Source organism: Tympanuchus pallidicinctus, unplaced genomic scaffold (assembly GCF_026119805.1).
Source record: "Tympanuchus pallidicinctus isolate F22 unplaced genomic scaffold, pur_lepc_1.0 scaffold1, whole genome shotgun sequence".
Lineage (NCBI taxonomy): Eukaryota > Metazoa > Chordata > Aves > Galliformes > Phasianidae > Tympanuchus > Tympanuchus pallidicinctus.
This window is the reverse complement of record NW_026294618.1, coordinates 106,248,771-106,265,892: the sequence shown is the minus strand read 5'-3', so window position 1 is coordinate 106,265,892 and position 17,122 is coordinate 106,248,771. Positions and strand designations below refer to the sequence as shown.

The window sequence follows — 17,122 nt, the reverse complement described above, 5'->3', positions numbered from 1 at the left end:
TCTACAAACTGCATCAAAGGTAGCAAAGGCAACCATTGATGGACGCAAAAGATGGAACACTCTAACAACATTTTGGAGACTCAAACAACAGCTCTCTTTCCTCCCTTAAAACACTCACAACAACAACTTCTCTAGGCCACTAAAAGCTCAAATCATCCGATATCTTGAGTCCTGCTCTCACCCTCTGGGCCAAAACATTTCATCCCCTGCTGAAATTATGGTCATCCTACAAATTTCTGATCTCGTTCTGAACAGGAACAAACTTCACCTTTCAAAAGCACAAGCTAAAAACTAGCTGAGCAAACAGTGAGTCGTCAAAACACCTGCTGATTTGAACAAGTGATTACTCATTTTCTTTAAACAGTAGAACAGGCAGAGCAGCATCTGAAGTACAAACAGCAGTCACTCACGTTCTTCCTAGTGCCCTTTTACACTCTAAATGAGAGACTGCCAAAAGTGGTCTCTCTTTTAAAGAGTGCTTTAAAAGACAAGGCACAGAAGTCACACAGCACAGACAGCTTCAGCCAGGAACTGTTGTCAGGTTTAATAAACTGGACATTATTTCCTCAGTAGATGGGATATTAAAGAGGAAGGGTGCAGGTGAGGGAAGGAGAATAAAAGCATCTCTGTCAAACCAAAGAAGCAGTGAGCATATGCACTTGTGTCTTGACAGGTTATCCTGAAAGAAAAACCTGCATTCCATGATACTGCAGATTCAGTAAAATAGTCATTCTTATCTTAGTAATCTGAGGAGACAAGAGTCTATTTGAATAGCCTTCTGGAAGTGACACTACCTTTAAAACCATAACAAATTCTTAAGCAATCCCCGGTATCTCATGAAATGCTATTGCTTTATCATGGACTATAAAAGGGAAGGAGAAAAACGCTACTTGGGACAGAGCAGCCAAAAGCTCTCCCTGGGGAAAGCAGATAGTTTTCTGTAAACAAGAGTCCAGAATGATTGTATGACAGCTACGTGATTCTGTTAGCAAGTGTCCCAACTTTGACTTCAGCATGTGTTCCTGCACTCACACCATGAGTCTCCTGGGTCTGTGCTGATCACTGAGAAAATGCCTCATTCATACTGAATTCAGGTGAATCAGGAGGGCAGCAGTTAGCTGTGCTCGGCATCACACTGTGCAATGATGCCTTTTTGAGGGTATTCCAGGTTCAGATATCTGACAGGAGGAGAGTAGGAGCAGAAGTAACTCTGATTTTCTACATACTGACAATTTCTGTGTTTTGGACAGATTTTTTTAAAAAGGCTACTTGGAACTTTGGAACCACAGTTTTGTTACTTTGTGTGGTGCATTAAATCTTGTATTTCTCTAACACAACAGCATCAGTTAAAGTCACTCTTCAGAAAGAAGGTGAAAAAAAAGATACAAGAAATTGACCAGATGAGGAGCAAGACCTCCTGTAGCCATCTTGCACCAGCATGCCTGAGATTATTTTTTATCTTGGGTACAAGGAGCTAAAATTGACTTGGCGTAAGATTTTCAGGATGATAGAAATAGATCAGTTTGATCAACGGGCCGAGTTTACAGCACACTTGTGCAGGGTGTAAAGGGAACTGCGCCTGCCTGCTGTAAGGCAACAGAATGAGAGACGAGGTCCCAACGCTGGGAAGAGCAAGGTGCTGGGCTCGTTGTTGCATTAGGATCTTCCCATTGCATCGCCACGCTGAAACTGTTTCGCATTTGGTGCGGCACAAAAAAAAAAAAAAAAAAAAAAAAAAAAAGCTTTCTATCTCATCACTGCAACGTTTCGAAGCGATGCCACGGAAATAACAATCACAACAACCTGCAGACAGCCGGCTTTCACCCCGACCGCCGGCACGAAACCCGAGCGGCTCCAAGACGCCAGGTCCAGCCGCGAGAAGCGAGGAGGGGGAACCGCGCCGACCCGCTTTCCCCTCCCTTCATTTAAACCCCACCCCACCAAAGACAAGTCACCCCCCTTACCTGATAATATCGTCGTTGTGCCCGAGGAAGAATTTCTGGCTGTGCTCTCGGGTGTTGTAAACCACGCCGACTCCGGCCACGAAGTAGACCACCTCCTTGCCCGCCGTGTAGTACAGGTTGTTGCGGCACTGGTGGCCCCTGTACCCGTAAACCCACTCCAGACGGAGCCGGCATCTGGGAGCCGTCCGATCCGCCATGATAACCAATCCCCTCTCCCCACTGGCACGCACGAAACGCGTCTCTGCCCCTCCTTTCCCCCACCTCCTCCTTCTCCCGTCGGGGTTTTCCCCTTTCGACTCGACGAATCTTCAGGTGGCGGCGCTTCGCGGCGACGGTAGTCGACGCCAAACGCGTCGGCAGCGCTGGGCGGTCAGCGCTGCGCCGCCACCATCAGCCGCCGCGCTGCGACCCGGCCGAGCGCCGCCAGCGGGGCCGCAAGCACGGCCCTACCACTCCCCCGCCTCACCGCCACCTGCCTGCCTGCCTGCCTGCCTGCCCGCGCCTCCTCCGCCGCAGTTCCCGCCTGCTTTCCCCGCGCGGCGCTCCTCGGGCCGCTCTCCTCGCTGAGCTTTCTATCTTTGGGTCAAAGCTGAGAGGAGACCAAAAAAAAAAAAAAAAAATCACGAGGAAAAAAAACCCAACGGCTCGCGTTTGTGAATGGCGGGATGCGCGCGTAGCGGACGCGCAGTCGGGGAGCGCTGCCTGGCTGCAGCCCGTGCTGCGCTGAGCCGTTCGGCGGCTCCCTGCCCTGCCCTCAGGGCTCTCCCGGCCCCTCCGCCCCGTCCTGCGCTGCTCCCCGCTGACCCAACGCGTCCTCTTCGCGTCTATCGTGCAATTCAAACAATTCTAGCTTCTCGTGTCCCGGGGCGGCTTGCCACGGAATACGTGGGCAGGAGGACTGGACTGCTGCGTTCTTTATTAGTGTTTATTTGCTGTCGTTCTCTGGAGCGATGTTCCCCAGGAGCAGCGCGCTGTCTCGCTGCCCTCCCGCTCCCCCTTCAGCGGGATTCGCGTTGCCGTCAGCAGCGGGGCGCGGGCGCCCTTCGTGCCGCCGATCCACCGCTTCGTAGTATCGCCCAGCGAGACCGAACCTCTCCGAAACTCTGCCCCTCTATCGGAGGCGACGACCCTCACGGCGGCACCGCGGAAGGTGCAGGCAACCCCTCCCCCCTCCTCACCGGGCACCCCCCGCCCGAGGAGGAGCGCGGTGACACCGCAAAGCCGAGAGCGAAACCCGGCATCGCACCCCAAGCATCGCGGGTCACACCGCCCCTCGCGGCCCGCTGCCGCACAGCGCCCCGGGAGGTGTGTGAGGGCGGAGGTGCGTCCCCCTCAGCGAGGCGGGGCCCCAGGGGCGACGGGGCCGCGCTCGGCCCTCCCGCCCGTCTTCATCCCGCGCGGCGCCTCATGGGAACGCGAGTTAGTACGGCCGAGCGGCCGCGAGGCAACGGGCCGACTGTGACTACATCTCCCATGGTGCCGCGCGGCGCCGCGCCGCCGGTTGCTATGGTGACAGTCCTGCGGCGCGGGAGGAGGTGCGATGGCAGCGCCCTGCGCGCTTCCCGCCCATTTGGGCTCGCTGCGCCCCTCAGGCCAACGTGGTCTCGAAGGCTTAGCCGTGCGTGGAGGGCGGCAGCGCCCCTGAGGTGTGGGAAAGCGGGTGCCCGCCGTATTAATTAATGCTTGTGGTCATTAGCCTTTCCGATCTTTCACTTTACAGGCATTGCTTCCCTTTCCAGGATGAGGTCCAAATATCGCCATTAGCAGACAGCCGATATTCCAGGCAGGTGCACAGCTGGCAGCTGCGGGTGCCCACAGCTCTCACTGGTAGCCCCAGGCACACGCAGGTGAGTGAACCAGCTGGGCGTTCTTGCTCAGTGATGAGACCACTCACAGCTGAAAGCACTATTTATGCGTAGTGTTGTGTTCAATAAAGTGTAGAACGTTGCCAGCCTTCTCCATGTAACAAGTTGGTTATTGGGGATGTATACTGCCTTGTATTTCTTTGTGAGTTAGTTTCTTCATGTATTTCCCTCAGCAATCTCAAAAACGGCATAAAATGTTTTGTACGGTTTTCCCAAGTCTTTGGAATGCATCCATCCTTCTCTCAAATGTTGTGGCTTGCTGCACAAGCCAGGTGCAAATTTACATAATAAAAAACGAATTTCTTTTTTCAGCTTACAATTACATCTGAATTTTTATGCTAATTTAGAAAAAAATTACTGAATCACAGGGGTTGGGAGGGACCTCAAGAGATCATCAAGTCCAACCCCTCTGCTAAAGGAGGTACCCTACAATAGGGCACACAGGTAGGAGTCCAGATGAGTTTTGAATATCTGCATAGAAGGAGACTCCACAACCTCTCTGAGCAGCCTGTCCCAGTGCTCTGTCACCCTTACCTTAAAGACATTCCTCTGCATGTTAGTATGGAGCTTCCTATGCTCCAGTTTTAGGCTATTACTCCTTGTTCTGTTGCTGATTCTCCCTTCAAATTTTGGTTGTCTTTCCAACATTTAACCTATTCAATCTTCCTAGGAACCACACAGCAAAACATACATCCTGTTCTATATAAACATATACAGATATTAAGATGATTGTTGTTACCAAGTGTTCAATCTGTTACTACAAAGCCCTTTACCAGAAAAGTGGCTGAAAATAGAGAACAGCAAATGTAGTTTGCAGGTAGGAAAACAAACTGTGTAAATAACAAAAAAAAAACCAAAATGAAAACATTTCAAGAGAAATGCTATTAGAATACCTCATTTGGGATTTCTGAACTGTAGTTTTCAAGCGTTTCTGTGACTATGTGGATAAACTGTTTTATATGTAGCTAATTCACTGACTGGCTAAAAAGTCAGCAACCTCTGCAAGCTGAGCTCTGCAGTTTAAAATCTGCTGGGACTCTTTTGCTGCTGGTTACTAAGACTAAGTGTTCCAGAAAAGGCAGATGTGCTTTCATAGCACCAGTGCTTTGTTTTGAATTAATTTCCCCTTGGTAACATGTCAGGTGTAACATGACAGAGTGTATGGTGTACCTGTACAAAATATTTTCCTGTGGTCCTTGAGGAATGTAGCTGCAAAGACTTTTAAGGCTGTTATCTACACTGTATTTTAACCCTTGTTAAAATCAGTTCTGCATGTAATTTGAATGCTTTCAGAAACTATTTAAAGTATTTCAAATTCATGTAAGGACTAGTATTTTTATGCTTGTTTTTGTGACTACCTTTCACTCATTGAGATAAATCCATTTAGAAGCTTTGAAATTTACAGCGATTGTTAAATCAACTTTCTCTCCTGCCCTCCTTGAAGATGTTTAGAGAATGTGTTTAAAATAATGACAATGTATTTAAGTTTTAACAAAAATAAGTTCTTAAGGGCTTGTGATATTTCACTTTCTTAGATTTTATTGTTACAATGTTTATTTGTGGGATAATGTTGTAGTGGCTTTGAATAAATTATTATTATCTTGTCTTAAGACCAAATAGTGTAATATCAAGCACAAGTTTCTGTCCCATAAAGATCGTCTTGGAAGATTTCTGGCATTAGCAGCATTAACAGTGAGGTCATTCACTGTCTTTGAATGTCAAGCAGCTGAGCTACCTTGTATTTAGGAATGAATATTTGCACTTCATGTAATTCAACAAAATGGAGTCTTAACATAAATACGTGGTTTGGGTTGGAAGGGATCTCAAGGATCACCAGTTTCAACCCCCCTGCCACAGAGTTGCCAAGCACTGGATCAAGCACTAGACCAGGCGGCCCAGAGCCCCATCCAACCCAGCCTTGAACACCTCCATGGATGGGGCATCCGCACCATCTCTGAGCAGCCTGTGCCACCACCTCATCACTCTCAACAAAATATTTCTCCCCGTATCTGATCTAAATCTTCCCTCCTTTAGCTTAAAGCCATTCTCCCTTGAACTATCACTATCTACCCATGCAAAAAGTTGTTTTTCCTCCTGTTTATTATCTCCCTTAAAATATTGGAAAGTTGTAATGCAGTCTCCCTGGAGCCTTCTCCAAGCTGAAGAAGCCCAACTCCTTCAGCCTGTCTTCTTAGGAGAGGTGCTCCAGCCCTCAGAACACCTTTGTGGCCCTTCTTTGAACCCTCTCCAAATAAGCAGGCAAAATCTTTGTCTTTCAAGAGCCACCTGCTACAGCCTTTCACAATCTCATGTATTCATGCTCTTTATGTAACCACATCAGGACAAAAACAAGAATAGCTTTTAGGAGGCTGTGTGTTACACTGCTGTATGGGAACTGTTGAGTCCCAGCCTGACCCACTGATGGAGCACCTGGGGAAAAAAGGAAAAGGAAAGGACCCAGTCAGCCCTAGGTGCACAGGTGAAGGCAATTCAGCTGTGTGACCAGAAGGGGTGGAGCCTGGCTGCACCTCTCTTAGACCTCATTGAAGGGCTGTCACTGAGGAAGGATTTCTGTTTGGAGATTTTCTTCTTATGGAGTTTTCCCCTGGCAGCCTACATCTTCAGAAATGAATGAACGCTTTCCTTTTTCTTTGTAGCCCCTTTCCATCGTACTGCTCCCTTTGTCATTATGCCTCCTTATCACTGTTCCTCCATGTTGATCTTTCTGATTGTCACAGCTACCCATTGCATTACTTGTAGGTGTGCAAAGCTGCTTGTACTGCAGGTTTAGGTGAGGTATCTCCATGCAGCGATGCAGAAACAGTTTTAATCTCATTATTCTGTTTGATCTGAAACACTGTAATTTAAAAAATAAATATAAAAATAAGTCATTCAGTGGATGTGCATATGTAGTAAGATGGTTAATGAATTATGAATTCCTAATTCCCTGCTTAGCTGCAAAAAAAATTTAAAGATTTCAAGCTGAATATTTCCTGAGCATCAACTACAGTGAGAGATACCAGAGGGTTCACTCCCAGTTTGAAAGGCCCATATCTATTCTTTATTTAAAAAACAAAAAACAAACATCTCTCTCTCTCCACTTTTCATATAGAACACTATAAATGTCAAAAACTGTCTCAGGGGTCAGTAATATTTTGGCTACTGGACACAGCACATGGCTGTTCAAGACGGGTAGAGCATTCCTACATATGCTACCACTTCAGTGTGCCATCAGTCCTGTTACATTTGCATGTCCTTTCGCTCACTTTCAGTTCTGCCTTCTCTTGGTCTATTAATGATAAACAAAAGAAAGTCTTTTTCTTGCTGAGGTCACATTTTGATCACTGGCATACTCTAATCATTAACCTGGAATGCTTGGTTTCTTCATCCTATCTCATCTCTGTATTATCCAATGGAATCAATTCCATGTGATCTTAACAATCTAATGATATGTTGTTAATGTTGTGTTGTACACACACCTTCTAAAATGATACATATGACAAATAGGTCCTTTTACACCTTACTTTTACATTTTACTTTACTTAGCAAGGGCAAATAGAAACTTAAGTCTCTGATTGCAAGGCTGCCACGTTTCTCTGAGCAACAGTGGTTTAGTTGAATTTCATATTTCATCCTTCAGTAAAACTTGGCATATTCTCTTTCTGTTTGTGATATCTAGTGTGGTCAAAGTGTGGAGGCTTTAAGCAATACACATTGCTTTACTAAATACACATGAAACAGGAAAGATGTAGAAGTGAAGCATCTAGTTATGAGGCAACAACAACAACAACAAAAAGAAAAACTTTAAATATGTGGAACTACAAGTTCATTCTCACTTATTTTCATATAATCTATGCTAACAGAGGTTTCATGATTTCATTCTGGTGATTGAATTGCCTGGTGAGTTCCTTGTGTAATTTGTTTCAATTAAAAAAACAAAAAGTTCGCTAATTTCTTATCAGTTGTCACGTTGCTAAAAGTGTTCCTCAATACTGCAACCTGCTGTTCGTTGTCAGTACAACATAAACCTCACCGATGTTTTTCAAGGTCTCTCTTCAGTGTTCATACTGTGTGTAAGTCTGAGTGTAATTCCTGAAATAGAGCCCTAATAATATAAGCTTTATTTTAGATGTGCAGCTGCAACAAGCATGCATGGAATTCTGGAATTCTTGCATCAGAAGTACTGGGAAAGCTGAGAAGTATGAACTAAGCCAAGTGTGATCCTCAGCTTTAAAAAAAAAGAGCATCCATGTCCAAATGCCCTCGTGGTCTGAAAGTTTTTCTAATTTAAGTCATATAAAAATAAATACTTAAAAACATAATTAAGAATGTAATGAAAAGATGCATAAAAAATTTCAAAGACCAACACTGCTTTTCCTTGTACCAAGAGCATATTAGCCTAGCCTGAGACATGCATCTCCTTACATACACTTTTTCTTTCATTTTAAATGTAAAAACAAACTATTTGCGTAGCAACAGGATTACGTAGCACAAATTAACTTTGCTATGCCAAAGTACAGTAAGCTCAAGGAAGCAATATTTATTAAGCCCTTTGGTTAGGAAAGAAGTCGTGTTTAATCTAATGTTTAATTTCCACTTACAGGATTTCCGAGAAGGCAATGTAAAGGATATCCACCCTCAATCATTGCTTTTGTCCCCTGCAGAGGGGGGTGAGGAGGCTGCCAAGAACTGTTTCAGAATGGATGAAGGCCCTTCACCAAAGGTACCCCAAGAGTCAGGTGCTATCAGAAGCAGATTCTGCTTGGCTGCAGAGCCTCCAGTTTACCTACAGAAGAGCAGTATCATTGGAAAAGTGAGCACTGCCAGGAAGTGCTGCCTGCAGGCCCTGCAGAGAACTTAGGACAAAAAAAAAGGACCCAATAAGTTGTCTGCAACATGCAAAGGTGAGCTTCTGTCTCTTGCACATACTAACGAGTTGCCTGTGCTGGTAATAGGAAAAACTTTACACCCATATATCACCCTTGGCTTAGGTATCACATTTAACAAAAATGCGTTTTCTTCAATTTATTCTGGTGACACGTGGGCAGCAGCAATTAAAAGTTTTGATCTAACAAACATATTTACAATATTGCATATAACCACATTTACAGCTAATTTTTAAATGCCCCTCGATGCTTAGAAAACACTCTGCCTGAGAGCAGCTGTTCCACATGCATGTGGAGGCTCTACACAGTCGTGTGGCAGACTGAGGAAAGCAGTTACTGTTTGTTTTCTGTTTAATATTTTCTAAGGTCTGAAGACTGTGGTGGTGAGCAGGCATGGGCACATTAACTATCCAACATCTTTTGTCTCCAAATATATTCCAAGTTTTCCCTCTTCATGAGAGACCGTTCTTGTCTTGCTCAGGTAGGTGACTTTTTCTATTTATTCCAGTTTCTACTTCATAATCATTATTATTAGATGAAATATGACCAATGCAGCATTCTGTATGGGTATTGCCTAAGTAATACTTACTGTATTCAGTCTGCTGAAGTGACCATTTGCTGCTGCTGCTGTTTTTGAGGGGTTTGAGCTGTTTCCCTTTGATTGATTGTTTCTTTTAAATCATGCCTTGTATAGATGCCAGAAAACATCACGTCTCGTATTAACTCTACTCCTCTGTGCTGTATCCTGCCCACTCCATACATATCTGAGCCTGTGATTAATAATGAACACTGAGATTTCCCCCCCCAGAAACATCTGTGTTATGCCCTAGATCTTTCCTACACAAAATACCACTTATAACTCATATTTTTATGGATGAATGTACTGCACATGCACTGAGAAGGCATATTAATTGGTTTTCCAAAATAGGTACCTTTTGAGCTGTGATTAAATAATATAAAATTCATAAGAACTTGTCACAAGGAAGGATCAGAGTCAGGAACTGTGATCTAGTTCTGTTGTGTTTGGTTGTTTTTTTTTTTGCCTGGCATTACATTAATCCAGTCCTGATTGATGCCTCTCAGTGATTTTACAATTTAACTACAGAATAATAACAGAGGAATTGGCTCTAAGCTCTTATTCCTTGTGGGTGGAAATACTGATCTGCGCTGATGAAAGGTTAGGATCTGTTCAGAAACAGTAGCGGGGGAAAAAAAGAATAATTTTAAAAAGTGAGTCTTTTCCATTTTCAAATGCAAAGCAAGCTAATTTCTGAAAGATCAGACATATCCTAGCCTGGAGAGAAAGCTCTTCCAACCAACCATCATCTATTTGTTTTGCTGTATGTCCAAGTGCAATCCAGGACTACCACACAGAACAGATCAATAAAACCATCTGTCTTAACGTGCTGTGCTTGTCCCTGCTCAAAGCCCAGAGCTCCAGAGCCAACAGAAGGATCTGCAGAGACCCAGTGAGCCTCTGAAGCAGCCTGTTTGAGTGTGCCACGGGCTGCAGGACTGAGGGGTCTTCCTGATAATCCCTACTGAGTTACTGCCAGCCTTTATCCAGGCGTGCTTTTGGGGCTGTCTTTCTGCAATCTGTAATTCTTTCAGAATTCACTGATGAATTCCAATCTACTGTCACAGAGATCTTGTGCTTCCCACAGAAACTGCTGTCATTATTTTCTGTCACAGGAAGGATGGAGGTGTCCTTTGCCTTAAAGCTAAATGTCCTGGCTGCCACTGACTTGACTCAGCTTCCTTCCCACGATGATTGATGTGAGCCAAGCCTTGCCACAAGTTTACATAACTTATAAAACCTGACTTTTCTTTTCCAAGTTAAGGGAACTTGCACCCAGCTCTTCATTCTTTTGAGAATGACCTAGTGTTTTCTTTTCCATCTGTCTTATTTGCAGGGCCATTGCAGGGAATTTGCCTTTCTTTGACTGTAAAGGGATAAGAAGAGTATCTGAACATCAAAGATAACAGTCTCTGTGGAAAAGATAATACAGGTTGCTTCCAGGTTACTTTTAATCTACTGAACCAGAGAGAAGCATACAGGCTCTTCCTTTTATCATCTAGACCACAACCAGCATTGTAATATATTGATCCTTCCTCATCATCGCTTCTTTATAATTATGAAATGAAGAAGGAGCAGTGAACAGCAGGGTTTTTAGTGGCAACTTTTACTCTTTTGTTTTCTACGTGCAGCATCTCAGTAACAGGAGGAATGGCATCTGAATATCTCCATCCTAAGAGCTTCTGCTCTAGAGCCCGGCTCACTGCTTCCTTCTCTCCATGTTACAAGTTTCAACTGCCATAAAGCACAGGATTTTAAAAGCAGTTATAAACACAGTGCTGAGCAGGTAGCCTTTCTACACTGCCTACAATGGTGCCCCAAGCAACTTAAGTGCCAGACTGATAAGCAACTAATGAGTATTTCTTTAGAATATGTTTCTTTTCTGATAGGTGATGTATCTCACCTGGAAGCTGTCCTGTAAGGATGAGAAATCTTGTCATTCTTTCTTTCTATGCTGAACTAACAAACAAGGCACGTGAGCTTTGCGTGCTATGTGCTTTACTTTAGGGCCCCTTGGTTCTCTGGTACCGGTGGCACTAGTACTGCCTCCTGACTTATCTGGATTGCAAAAAGCTTCCTTTTGATTTTCTGAGCATTAAAATCTAAAAATAAAATCCTGTTTCCCCAACTAGGTGATAGCCAGCATTGGGCTTTCCGTGAAGTTTTCTGAATTGCAATGCTTATAGGTGCAAATATTTTCTGAAGACAATTTCATCTGCTATATGCATTGATTTAACCAAAAATATCAAGTATTTAAAAGGAAATAACAGGCTCCAATTTTTCTAAATCCTTGCAACAACACTAAATGTACCACTACAACATTTCTTACATTCCAAATTCCACACACGTGCTCTGATTCAAAGTCCACCTCCGAGCATCATTTATTGCCCTGCTACTTCAGCATACTGATGATCTCCGAGATGCTGACTCACAATGTATGGTGTTCAATTTGATTTTTGTATTAACAAACCGAGGAAGTTTTGAGTATCACTTGTCTAATTTTCCATGGTATGTTTTCTGCCTCGTTTGGATCCAGTGCAAGCTTCCAATTTATTTGGGGTGAAGAAAAAAAAACAGTCATGGAAGAAGTTTGTTTTAAATCACGCGTTTTCTTCCTTTTCACTGCTTTCTGTTTAAGAGCCATTTAAAGAATGTGGACTGATGTGAGTAATCTTCACAACTCTTTCTCTTCTTCCATTTTTGGGGAAGTGTGGAGTGTAGCTTTTATACAAATAGCTGATTTACTTCCAGCGCCGTCAGAGTGAGTTCACAAGCACTTCTTCATTGTTCAGGTGCATTGTTCAGATAAGAGCAGGTCTGTTGCAGCTCAGCATCTTTCTGGATAGAGTGACCTCTCATGGCAAATGCTGGTACTCTGAGAACAAGGGGATTTTTTTGTCTCAACTAGATGTGAGATGTGAGATAATAATGGTACCAGTAAGAGAGCAGTAACAAAATTGGTGTTAGCTCTAGATATCTTCTAGCTGTGACATCATGAACCACCATAGAATTTCATGTAAAGGTTGAAGATAATGTGAAATTACTTATTTTAATAAACAAATTAAATGGTACTTCAAACATAGAACAACAAGTATAATTGAACTGTATCAAAGACTTGATGTTCACAGTCAGCTGGCAGATGAGCACACCGAGCTGCAAAAGCAAGGGAGAATTCATTATGAAATGCTTATGCACAAAATCCTGCATCATCCCTTACAGAATTAATTGGTAGCTTCTCACAGAGCAGATCATAGGAGGTGTCCTGAGTTCTGTGACTGTCCTGGGGCTGTGACAGCAGAGGCTCTCCTCCTCGGGCTGCTCCGTTTTCTGGGTGCACACTGCATATGCTGCATTATGACACACTGCAGATGTGGTCACGTGAGCTTCGTGAAGCTGCTCTGCTGCCTTGGCTACAGAGTGACTCAGATATCAGGTGATGGTGCACACAACTGGTCTCGATTTGCTTCAGTAGCATTAGCACATGTTGATAAGACATCTCAGCCCTGCTGGGCGGTTGCTAAAAGGCAGAGTAACAAAGGGTGCAGGCTGAATGAGGAGCAAAACTGTTAGCATGTTTTGCTTTTTGCATTTCGTTGATATATTTTGTAATACATTTAGCATTATTCTCACTATTTGCCCCCTGCGCTGCAGTACTTAAAATACTCAACTGTGGTTTTGTTTGATGCTTCGACTTATTTGAATTTCAATTTTGTTTCCAATCCTTGGGGAAAAAAAGAATAATCCAGCAAAATTAGAATATTCATTGAGTTGCTGTCACAAAGCTAGAGAAAAATACTTAACAATGGGGTAAATTGCATTCAGCAGTAGCACAGAAAATAGATTGTTTGCTCAAGCACTGAATACTGACTCCTCAGCTAGAGCCTGACCGCACAGAGCAGAACTGCTGGAGTACTGCAGAGTAGAGCAGGCTGAGCTCTGCCAAGTTACTGCAGCTGAGAAGGCTGCTCGCTCTGCCTGTTCTGCAGTTGGACCAGATGCACTCTGTGCAGCTCATGAATTAGAAGGAGCTGAACTCGACCTTGGCATGTTCATACCACTGTACAGAAAGAATCAGATAAACTGGGTAAAAATCATAGCAACACAAGAGAAACAGCAACAACAAAAACAACCTGAAGGGCAGAAGAGTTTTTCCTCAGGGATTCAGTGAGAGAGACAACTCAAGCAATTAAACGTTAAAATAAGTAATTCTACAGAATACATTATTCTATTATTTAGATGTGGTAAAAGAAAGGAAGTACCAAAGTTGATTAAAGCACTATTCCTTCTACAAGTTTCTTGCTTAGCACAGTAAGCCAACTTGTGGACCAGTATTTTACTTTTGAACATATGGAGGCAGGGCTTTTATATCCTGTACTTCCAGAAAAAGCATACTCTTGCAGCTTGGCAAGGCAGAAAAGGATTTTGAAAGTACCTTAATGTTGTGAGGTGCATGTAGTATATTCTAAATCACTGCATTAAGTTCTGCAAGGTAGATACACAGAGCCACAGTCATTAGTCTGTGTAAGAGGAAATAGAAGCACTAAGGCAGTACTAAAAAGAAATAAAATCACCCTTGATGAAAACCCACGTAGTTCTATGTGGTGTTGAATCAAGGAGATCATGATCTTTTTCTTCTCACTTTTCTATTTCTTATGTCATTAACTGTTGATCTTAGCAATTAATTTAAGGAATCGTCACCCATGTCATTAAAGCTACTGTGTGTTCTGTATAGTGAAACACTACATAGTATTTTCAATTTCATTTACATCTAGAATTGCAAAAATATTCTAAAACAACACCCACATTATTTACAGCATACAAAGGGCTTGCAGGTATTGCCTACATATTCTGAAAGTTATTCATCACAAGGCCTCTTGCCAACTCCTACTTCAATGATGTGGAGGCAGAGGTGTTCATTTGCATGAGGCAAACTGTGAAACAAGGGACAAATCAGAACAATAGTGCTGCCATTGAAGCAAGTTCTATCAGAGAAAGCATGGTCAGTTCCCACTGATGAAGTTACTCGAGGCCTTTAAGGAAGCTGAAAAATAGCTTCATATTCCTTGCTAATTTACAATAAACTAAAATTGGCAAGCTTCACTATGTGTTGAAAAGCAACTGCTGCCTAATGTGCAGAACTGTACCAGTATAGTAATTGCCATGGTGCTTTTTAAATTGAGGTGAAACAGAAACAAGCAAAGCCCCAAAAAGAGTAGAATCTTGGCCAGCTATGACAGTTGTAGCATAGAAATATTTGGATAAGTAGCCTGGGACAACATCTTACTAGGTAAGTGATGGTCCAGCATTAACAGGTCTTTGAAGAAGAGAGCTGCCTGGGCTGGGATGGAAAGGCTAACTAGAATCCTACTCTTCTGCTTCCCCTACAGCCCAGTAGTCACTAATGTACTCACAGCCACACTACAGTTCCTGCCTGGCAACAGCTCAGCTCTCAGGAATCTACATGGGAGGAGTAGGGGAGAATAAATTGCCATCAAGCTGCTCAAAATAACAAAACAGTGTATGTGAATTCTACTGTTTCAACTGTTAAGTGCTAACAAACAAACTTCAGTGCTGTTAGGGCTCCTCAGGACATCTGAGATAAAGAAATCAAAGGAGGAATTTGCTGGCCAGGTCACTAACAAGTCTGCAAACCCAAGCTGCTTAGGAGGAGGTGAAACGAACAGCCAAATGAAGTGCACCACAGGCAACACACTGAGGGGATTTTGAGAACTAAGGTCATCATACAACCGTCAAGTGCTGAACATCTTCAATCCACCAACAGGAGCCATTCGTTGTTACAACCAGAAAGGCTTTAGTGCTATTCCTAACATGTATGTGTCCTCCTCCTGCCCAGCTACAAAATCAGCTGAGTTTGCAAATACACTGGTTCTGGTTGACGGTACAGAACAGAGACCTATTGGTCATGGGGATCTGGGTGTCTGCCCATGGGGAATTTCTTATGATAAAGACTATGAGAACAGAGAAGTCAAATCCCAATCTTGCTGAAAAACAAGTGGACTGCAAGCAGGTAATCACAGGCACAATCCCAGTTCTGATGCTTCTGGAGTAGGAATACAGTGCTTCTTACCTGAATTATATTCTCTTGACCTCAGAATTCATGTTCTTGATATCAGCCCTCAGGAAAACAAGCTGAACTTCATCTGGCTGAGATCTCCAGCTCCTCTTGCTGTCAGGATGCCCTCTGTTGCTCAGACTACAGGCAGAGCTGCAGTGTCAGAAGAGCTGAATTCTGCTTTCTTCAGTAGTTTTGCAACATGGAGCACACTGTTTAGCAGAGCCCGATTTTGTGGGGTGCTCTCTGTTTATTATGCCCCTCTGTTTATTTGGAAAGAAAGTGTCTCATGTTTGTTTCAACTAATTGTGATTGACTTTCTGTTTTAGCTCAGCTGTGCTTAGTCAAGGTAGAAAAACCCAAACATCCACAAATAAAAGGCAATGTTGTGTCATACCTGCAAGCTATTTATTATAACAGCATATTCGTAAAGACCCCACGCGTTTTAAGGCTACTCTCTGCAAACTCAATCATAAAGAAGAGAACACACCGAAGTGAAAAACAGTCTAAAACAGCATTTCACAGGAACATAATTTAGTCATACGTGTCTTGTACTTCACTGCTAATCTCCCTCATACACAGCGGATCTCTACAACAGAACGTGCTCTATGAAAAGCAGATGGGTTAACAGATCATTTGCATCAATCTAAAAGAAAACCTTCCTACTCAACATATGCTTAGTTCCCACAGATTAAAGGTTTGGGGATTTTCATCCTCCTTGAGCTCGATTCACAAGAACATGGGAAGGACTCTTCAGGTGCAGCTCCCTGAAAACCGACACGGCTCACATTTCAGTATAAGGTGCTCACCAAGAGAAGAAAAGGAGGGCAGGCATTCCTTACTAGGGAATTATTTCTTATAACAATGAGAGCAACACAGCTGGAAAGTGGACTGCTCTGGGCTTCTGCAATGGCTCTAGCCCCTGTTAAGGGCCCAGTCCCCTTCACTGAAACACAGCTGTGATGAAGCTACTCGGAATCTAACCAGGAGGGAACTATGCTAAGCCAGGACTTGCCTTTTCTGACCTGGTTTAGTCAGAGGATGCTTTTCCTGACCCACCAATTCTGTCTGCATGGAAATTGCATCCAAGAGTGAAAGCAGGTGAGACTTAGAATAATTCACTCAAGCTCCTCAGGAACTTGAAATTGGTTCCTAAGCAAAAAAGGTTTAAATACTTTTCAAGAACAACTTAAGAGGCAAGACAAACAAGTAAAACAGAAATCTGCAGGCATGATCAAAAACATCGCTGCTCTACGACATGCAACAGCTAGCTAAGATTGATCTGCTAAATATTACTTGCCTATCTTGTTAGCTTCATTGAAGTGACACACAGTAAGGCATCAACAGTTTTGTATTTTGATCAACAAAGACAATTTTCATACTCTAACATCATGCCTCAGCTTTTTGCATTAAACTTTTACATTTACAAGACTGGTGGTCATCCTACTGATAGATCTCTGATAGATTGGAACAATGTAATATTAAAGCATGAATATTTAGTTGCTTAATAACCCAAGATTTTAGAAAACCCAGCACACCCAGCACACCCCATGGAAAGAATGCAGACACTGCACTGACGAGATGTCCAAGGAACTGGTTTAGAAACGTGCCAGCCTGCGCTGCATTGGCTTTCCATCTGAAGTTATTTCACAAAACAATGATTCCCTCTTTGTTTTTATTTTTATTTTATTTGTTTGGGGGCACAATCCGAGGGGAAGGGTGGGAGGGAGGGCAAGTGGGAGGTGAGGGGAAAGGGA

The 17,122-nt window shown here is 43.4% G+C and overlaps 1 protein-coding gene and 1 long non-coding RNA gene across 5 annotated transcripts in view; one reads left to right on the top strand and one right to left on the bottom strand.

Annotated features, from left to right (window-relative positions):
* EML6 (EMAP like 6) overlaps positions 1-2,338 on the bottom strand; it is a 104,309-nt gene extending 101,971 nt beyond the window's left edge. For 3 of the 4 annotated variants that reach the window (XM_052701892.1, XM_052701896.1, XM_052701902.1), the window contains exon 1: positions 1,965-2,326. In XM_052701892.1, the coding sequence (XP_052557852.1) occupies positions 1,965-2,161 (197 nt within the window). In that variant the 5' untranslated portion in view covers positions 2,162-2,326. Of the gene's footprint in view, positions 1-1,964 lie in introns of all 4 variants that reach the window. The other variant, XR_008210759.1, reaches the window with a different exon arrangement.
* Positions 2,339-3,550: 1,212 nt separating this feature from the next.
* On the top strand, positions 3,551-17,075 carry LOC128079171 (uncharacterized). Its single transcript, XR_008206006.1, has 5 exons — positions 3,551-3,610; positions 3,704-3,811; positions 8,433-8,552; positions 9,082-9,196; positions 14,680-17,075. It is a non-coding gene; the product is annotated as an uncharacterized LOC128079171 (long non-coding RNA).
* The last annotated feature ends 47 nt before the right edge of the window (positions 17,076-17,122 follow it).